The following is an 8,416-nucleotide window of genomic DNA, read 5'->3' on the forward strand; positions in this document are numbered from 1 at the left end:
GCCCTTCTTTTCCTTAACATGCTTCTGCAAGCCTGGGCCCTGAGGTGACGTATCCCTTACACAGGGATTGCCAGTGCATTTACATAGCATGGTTAATGAGAGATCAACACCAGGAAAGCGCCTTGAATATAAAGCTTTCTTGTAAAAATAATGAGCGAGCGATTGATCCATACTCAAACAAGCCGGTTTGCTGAGTTAATACCAAAGGCAGATTATAGCCAGTGCCAAAAGTGCCCTGGCGTGCAACGCCTTTTGCTTAGAGGGTCCCCAAACTTGTCATCACATTAGCACATGGTCAAGGAGTACATCCTACCACTCTCCTAATCTGCTTTCCTGCACAATTAGCCTTCTATAATAAGGCGGCTGTCTGACAGCCAGTAGGGAAAAAAGGGAAATCACTGAGTTTTACATAGGATGGATGGATCATTTACAGCCACTGAAATATAGACTCTGAGGTGATTCTCTTTCTAAGTCATCAGTGGTCCTCACACCAAGTCTAAACATTATGGAAACATGGAGGCTTGCTCTTCTTTATTGTGCCAAGCATCTATTACACTTTGATGAAGCCAGACAAAGGAGGGCAAGGGAGGGGGTTGAGAGAAATAAAGAGGGAGTAAGTGAAAGAGAGAGAGCACCCGTGGCCAGGGCAGATGTGTTTTAGTCCAAATTCTGAGAGAATCAGATGCTGAAGAGGGTGGAATGGTAGGGAATGGCAAGTTTTCTGAATAAAATAATAGATAATTTCAGTCTGACAAAGGCGAGGAAACTATGGGCAAAAGAACAAAATAGCAGGAAGTGATGGAGAAGGGAAGGGGCTTGAAAAGAATAAGAAGAATTCAGTGCTGCTGCTTGCAAGGGAAAAGAAAAAAAAACATTGATGACACCCGGTTCCATTCTTCCGCTCTCCCCTTTCTCTGCTCCTCGCCTCGCAGCACGGCGGGCTAAGCTGGGAGCTGTAATGTCATTAAATTGCAAATGCTTTTTTTTCATTTCCGACACACACTGTTTACTTATCTGGCAAAAACATATGTTGGAAGGAATCCGTTAAATTCTGCCCATTGCCTTGGGTGAAAGTGCAATAGAAACGGGCCCACTGAGCTCCTTCTGTCGTCTCCTTTTAGCACTTTGCCTTATCTACAAGGCTGCTTAGCAGCAAACTGGCGAGTTCAATGAAAAATGAAGATACAGAGCAAGATTAGGGAAGAACAGTGAGGGGAGAAATGCTTGGAGAGAGGGTCATCCCATTGCAAATGATTTCACTCCTCTCCATCTGCATAAATGACTATTTTTAAGGCATCTCCAGCGTCTGTATATTTTTCTCACTCTGCCACACATTTAATTTCACGCCCCGTGTTCTGAATATGCTTAAATGCATATCTCTGATGCACCTTTAAGCCAGAGGAAAGAGGATGGGGGGGTGAGTGGGGAGGGTACGAAAGCAAAATTAAAGATAAAATGGTGTGATTTGCACTACAAGTCTATTACTTTATGGCATTTACATATAGTTTACCTCTGCAATTCCAAGATTTTTTTTTCTACCACCTTCCTATCAGTATTTGGGCATGTATAAATATGTATAAATCTTTGTTGAGAAAAAATAGAATTCCTAGAACTGCACTGGAAAGTTTGAAGGGTGCACTTTTTTGCTTTAACTTCTTCTCTTGCTCCCATGAGACTGTCAGCATATCTGCTGGGGGTGTTCTCTACCGGCTTGCCCCAACAAAGGCGCAGGCTTCAAGCACTTTGTGCCCCATGATCCCCAGATACTCCTCCCCTCGGTGAAATGAGTGGGGAGAGCGAGGTTCCAGGGTCAGGACTTGGCCATGGCTTTAGAGCTCGGGCCTGGCAGAGCCGGATGATGTGAGGAGCTGCATCCTTGTCAAACAAGTGGCTGAACAGCTTGGTTAAAGCACAACATCAACTCCCAGTATGTCATGTAGATTGTCATAGATGATATTTCCACACAGTCGCAGACTCCCACACAGGTCTCACATAATGACACAATGAATAGTACCTACATGTGTGCCACTGTTGTGCCATCAAGTGGATGTGTTGTTCTACCACTACGGCTAGGAAGTTTGAGCTGTGAGTAGAAAGCCCACCCCTGACAGCAGAGAAGACGAAGGCTGTGGATTGGCCTGGGAATGAAAAGGAGAGAGAGAGAGGCTATTCAGAGCACGATTCCTTTCCCTCATTGTCTGCCCGCTTAGATTTGAATACGCTCACTCAAAGAAGATGAGAAAAATGCTTCAGCCTCTTGCATTGTTGGCTTTCTCTCTCTTCTTTCTATTTGCAATTAAATGCATTTCAAATGGAACAACTGTACAGAAAGCATTTCTGATAAAAAAGGAATTCCATTGCCTTTAACCTCCTTTGTAATGGCTTTGCAATTTTTTAGTACTCTTATTATGAGAATTGCACAATCAAAAACATATCTTTGAATAGAAAACGCCACACAAGTAGGAAGTATTGCTTCATTGAAAATTAAATTGCATTTAAAAATCATTTTCAGTCTTCTGTGTTCCTCAGTTCTTAAGCCAATCTTAGTGTTTCTGTTTTGCTGCTTTGTGTGTAACATTGTGCCTTGACAGGACCCTTGTGTCCTGTGCAGTATCATACACAGTGGTCCTAAGCATGGGATGAGATCAGTCAATTAGAATTAATGTCATCTGGTCATTTACAGCTAAACACCCTCCGTGTGCATTGTGTTTGCTTTGTGTGCAAAGCATCAACTGCAAAACCAATCTCATCCTCCAGACATGAATTTTTGAAGGATTTGAACGCTGTAAATAACTCCAAACCCTCTCTTACGAGGTTTACCCCTGGAGCACTTTGTAACTTATCAGGGCTGCCTTGTGCCTCCTCTAATGCTTGCATTATGCTCAAATGTAAATCGGTAAGCTGCCAGAGAGGTGGGCGGGAATCACTGAAGAAAGAATCACTGAAGGGTCTAGCCAATATTCTGATTGGGGCATAGCAAAATAAACAGTATAGTTTTGTTTTTTTAGAAGCTATTTGAACAAAAATATATCACACTACTCTCTTATGTTCACAAACAATTGTTCCTCAGTGTTACACACCATCAGAGATTTTAGCTTAAGTAATAAAACGTGAGAGTCGTGTCTTTGACACCACATCGAGCAAAGTTTGGAGAGTTGTTGGCTTTCTTCTGCACAATGCCAACTCCAGGATAAAAGAAAACTCTAATGTATTCTGAGTGAATGATGCCCAGGGGTCTGTTTTGTATTTCTAATTTCCATCTCTAATGGTACAAGAGACTGATTAGTAATTAGGACAGACCCATTTAAATGCATGTAATGAGCATTATATATTTCCCATATACTATGCACTTGCTACTGATGAAAACTGGATAGTATCTTCATCAATTTGAACGCATGTTGACCTTTAATGGCAATTAATCTACGACACAGCTCTTCATGCTTCTTGTCCTTGAATTGGCTTTATAATGTAATGAGTATATCACTGGAATCTCCCAAATAATGGACCTGAAGCATGCTTTGCAGCCTAACTATTAATCTTATTTTCCAGTGAATCATTTGATCAGTTTGCTAGAGAAGTGGGTTATACAAGTACAAACTAGTGCAGAGGGGTATGTGGCCCCTAGATATTAATTTGGAGATGGATAGCAGTCTTAAAGAGGATTAAAACTCTATACAGGCTACTCATTTCACATGACTGCATACCTCCCAATCCACTGTATATACTGTCAGTCACTGCTTGGCATGGTTGAGATTTGAAATGGTGACAGTTAAAGTACAAAGATGTCCAATCCTAGACTATTTCATGGCATATTTGGTGGAGCATCCCGAAGAAATGCAAACTGTTAGGACCAGTCGTTCCAGTGATCCAAGGCCACCACATACAGCAACACTGCCCCCATGCTATTGTCTAGAGACACTGCATCCACCTCATCTTTTTTTTCCTCATTCTTATATGCACTCCCCGTATGAATATAGGGATGAAATACCACCAAATGCCAGGTACCACAAGGGCTGATATTTGCACTGCATCTTTGCAATTTTTAGGCATCTGTGATCAATCGAAGACAAAAAACAAAAAATTGTACTTGAGATAGTAAAAAGAAAATATTATGTGTTGATGATATTCTTTAAGAATGTGAAGATGTAGCTCATAGAAATGTAAAAACAAGATTTTATTTAAAGCAAACATATGTGATTCAGTCATAGGGTGCATTTTTGCCAAATTCTTAAGAACTAAACTTAACCTAACCAGTACTAAAATGTTATCATATAAGATAGGTGTTTTATCTCAATATAAGAAAAAAAAAAAGATATGAGTAAAGATTTAACTTGAAATGAACCTCAGAGAGGTTTCATTTCTTCATCATTCTTTGTTCATCATTTCTTAAGTGACCATATTTTAATTTAGTTTAATTTTTGTTTTCATAAGAATTAAATGTGCATTTGTGAAAGATGTCTGAGCCACAGCAAGGGTTACATGATTTTTTCTTTTCTGCTCACTTTGAGTTTTCATGTTTGTGTGTATTTGTACAGAGTGTGGGCTCATTTAAAGACTCATATGAATATGGAGGGGAAATCCAAAAAGACTGTAGAGAGGGTTGTTGAGAGGCGCCTCACGTTACGTAAAGCATAAAACAATGAAAAACTTTGAGTTGTTTTTCACCAGTTTCTAGGATCCTGAGCCGTCCTCTCTGTAAATCTAACTGAAGAGGCCTGTAGCATGTAGGAATGTAGGAAAAGACAATTGAGAGTCATTAGATGCAAATCACTGTACTTTTTTTGTCATGTTCTCCTCAAAGAGCTGTTGAATTACCTGAAAACACTGATCAAAGGTTGAGTTTTATTTTGTAAATTATTAAGCTCTGCTGTAATTTGATATAAAATATATTTTAAAAAATTCTGAGCTGAATGTGATTATATGCACTGCCTTGTTTTTCCATGGCTCTCTGGCACCATCCTGTGTTTCAGCAGGAATAATGTATTCCTGTTGATGTACACATTTTTAAGAAGATAAATGATTTCAAAGTAATAACTTGGTAAAAAAGGAATATAATATTAAGTTTGCTATAAGAACTCATCACTTTACACATACTTGGGTATCAGAGTTCATTTTAAATCAGGGTTAGTCTGATGGTTGGTTCAGATCAGTATTACTGGAATTTTTCTCATTATGTTATTTTAAATATGTGACTGAAATGAAATTATACTATGATGATCATAGCGCATGTAAGTATCTATGTTCCCTATCACGTGTGCATTTCTGTGCAGGGGGGTTTGTTAGTATATATAAATATAATAAATGTGCTAAAAATTAAACAAATAAATCATGTTTTTTTTCAAAAATAATTTACTTTTTATTCAGTTAGATTGTGTTATGTATTCATTATGTAATTTATATCTTAGTATAATTTTATCTTGGCTGCATAGCCTATTTTTGAATTTGCCTATGGCTGCTGCTTTCTATGTAGAGTCTGCATCTTCTCTATAAGCTTGTATGAGCGCTCTCTGGGCACTCCAGCTTCTTCACACTATTCAAAGACATGTATATTAGGTTGACTGATTATGCTAAATTTTCTATATGTTAGGATGACTGACTGTCTGTCTGTGTTAGCTTCGTGTTTGACTTGCGACATGATCAGGGTGTACCCCACGTCTTGTTCCCATGACAGCTGGGTATTACTAAGCATTTCTTTAAGTATTTTTTCTATTATTTTGTGATCTTCATTCTGCTATTCATTTTATAATAATAATGTGCCTCATTGTTAGCTTTCATATGAAGTTTTTCCCATCATGTGAATTTCATAAGAATCTCTCAATTAAGAGGGGAGAACAGACTCTTCTTAACTTTAATTATTACATGGACTTTAACTACCAGCTGTCACATGAAAGGACACAGCTATAGTGCATTAGGAGTGTGGGTCAGATTTATTTTATATGTTGGTTTCACTCAATATACAGCAGCAGATCTCTGCCTCTAGATAAAGGTACTTTAAAGAAGTTTGGGGGTAGAACACATTAATATGATGTGCGATCTGTATTGTGGGAGCATGGTGGTATGGTGGTTAGCATTGTTGCCCCACAGCAAAAAGCTGCTGCATTCAAATCCACTTTTTGGCTGAAGCAGACTGGGGTGTTTGTGGATTACTTGTACTCCAGATACTCAGGCTTCCTCCCACAGTCCAAAGACATATGGTTGTAGAGTTAGGTCAAGTGATGATTGTAAATTGCTCATGAGTGAGAATGTGAGTGCAAATGATTGTCAGTCTTTCCTTGTTTGCTGTGTAACGAATTAGATATTATTGCTAGGCTAACTAGCAACAAGATGCCTTCCCTCTCCACAGATGACTACCACAGCCTCCTGCAGAAGATTGCAGTACTGGAGACAAAAATTCATCGCTTAGAAGTAAACGTGGAGGTAAATGGACTGTGTGGAAATGAAACAACCTTGCCTTTGATTCAAAACAATGGCGATGAGCAAGCTAGTACACAGCTAAGGAGCACAGATAACATGACCAAGAAAGTAGACTCTGTGCATTATAATAAATCCTCAAGCGATAATCCCTCCTTGGACTGTCTTGGTGCAAAACAAAGACATAAATCATGTCTCCTGGAAGGGGGAGGACGTATCACAGGCAGAGCACAGCGAGCTGAAATCTCTGAAACCGACTGGCCTTCACTTCCTACGAGACAGAGAAGTTCTTCTACTCCTGTATACGGGAGGAAACAGGACTGGACAACCGTGAATAGGAAGGTTAACAACAAACCTCCAAAACAACTGAATGTGAAACTGCAGAACAGATTTGCTCCACTATCAAAGGACCCTGGATCTATATCTATATCCATCTAAAAGTAGCGAAGTAAGGTCTGAAAATCTGTTGAAAAGTAAAAGACCACAGGGAAAGCTAAAGGCTAGGCCTGAAACTCTGATTGTGGGTGACTCTGCCGTAAAGGATGTACAAAGGATGTGCGGTACGAACACTAAAGTCCTCTGCTTTCCTAAGGATATGGTCAACAACCTGAAGGAGAGAATTCTTCAAATTGCAGATGAATATCCAACTGTGACAAACATTGTTCTGCATACAGGGTCAAACGATGTGTCCGAACAACAGTCGGAGGTTCTGAAACGGGACTTTACTGGATTATTAAATACTGTAAACTCTCTGAATGCAGCTGTATTCATCAGTGGGCCTGTAAGAGGAGGAGACGAGAGATTCAGCAGGTTGTTTGCACTGAATAAATGGCTTATATCAGCATGTACTGACCACTCAGTGCATTTTATCAACAACTTTAATATTTTTGGGGAACGCAGGCATCTGTTTAAAGCAAATGGATTTAATTTTAACAAGTCTGGGGTGAAACTGTTCACCTCCAACTTGTTTTATTCCATACGTCATCCATCTGTGCTTGGTGCCAAGGCTGAGATAAATGAGGAGTTATCTCATAAAGAGGAACAAACAGTACTCCAAGAACAGACAAAGCCCAGCAGAAACCTTGAGGAGGAGCTCCATCTGCCCCCACCCGGGAAGAGCCTCAGAAAGGAGAGACATCTGAGGCAAGAAGAGGGGTCCCTATTTGCCTCCAACTCTCTCAACAACACCAACGACCAGGGACCACGACCTTCCCCAGTCCCCCAAACCCCTGACAGGCTATCACCCTCCTCCCCCTCCCTTTCTCCCTCCTCCCCACACCTGAAATTCACTGAGGAGATGATGGAGCGGGTCAATGCTGGGCTCAGATCTACCCCCCGGCCCAATCCCTTTTTGTCCCCCATAAACCCCCCACCAGAGCAGCCAAAGGTTCGCCATCGAGCCCCGCCCTCAACAGAGCAATCTAAGTTACATTGCCCAGCCTCGCCCCCCTTAGTTCCTCCTTACCACCTTCATGCCCTGTCTCCGGAGTCTGACGTGTGATGTGTGGAGGGTCCGGGCTGCGAGGATTATGGCAGTGGTGACTTTTCCCAGGAGAAGCTGGGACCCTGTTTACTAGAAGGTTTTAAAATTTCTGTACTTTTAGGTGACAGGAGACGTGGCCTGGTGAAAACACAGAGAGCTGCACTCTAAAAGATCTTTAAATATAGTAAACATACCTTGTGTGCCACAGACTGCTCCCAAACACGAGGGGGCAAATAATACCTCTAAAACACTTAAGTTGGCTTTATTAAACGTTAGATCTTTAGCTGGGAAAACATTTATAATTAATGATTTAATCACTGAGCACAGCCTTGATTTTATGTTTTTAACTGAAACTTGGTTGGACCAAAGTAACAGTGGAGCTGTTCTCATCGAGACGACCCCTCCTAACTACAGTTTTATCAGTGAGGCCAGGGTGAGCAGGAGAGGTTGCTGTCTTATTTAATGAATCATTTCAATGTAAGCAGCTATCTCCTGGAAGTTCAGTCTTTTGAATATGTGGCT

At 40.6% G+C, this 8,416-nt stretch overlaps 1 protein-coding gene across 1 annotated transcript; it reads left to right on the forward strand.

Annotated features, from left to right (window-relative positions):
* The first annotated feature begins 6,309 nt into the window (after positions 1 to 6,309).
* Positions 6,310 to 8,092, forward strand: LOC109197501 (pollen-specific leucine-rich repeat extensin-like protein 1). The gene is made up of 2 exons (XM_019352647.2): positions 6,310 to 6,971; positions 7,086 to 8,092. Exons 1-2 carry the CDS (start codon positions 6,965 to 6,967, stop codon positions 7,910 to 7,912), a joined length of 834 nt encoding a protein of 277 aa, XP_019208192.1. The 5' UTR covers positions 6,310 to 6,964; the 3' UTR covers positions 7,913 to 8,092.
* Positions 8,093 to 8,416: the final 324 nt, after the last annotated feature.

This window comes from Oreochromis niloticus, linkage group LG16, assembly GCF_001858045.2.
Source record: "Oreochromis niloticus isolate F11D_XX linkage group LG16, O_niloticus_UMD_NMBU, whole genome shotgun sequence".
Taxonomy (NCBI): domain Eukaryota; kingdom Metazoa; phylum Chordata; class Actinopteri; order Cichliformes; family Cichlidae; genus Oreochromis; species Oreochromis niloticus.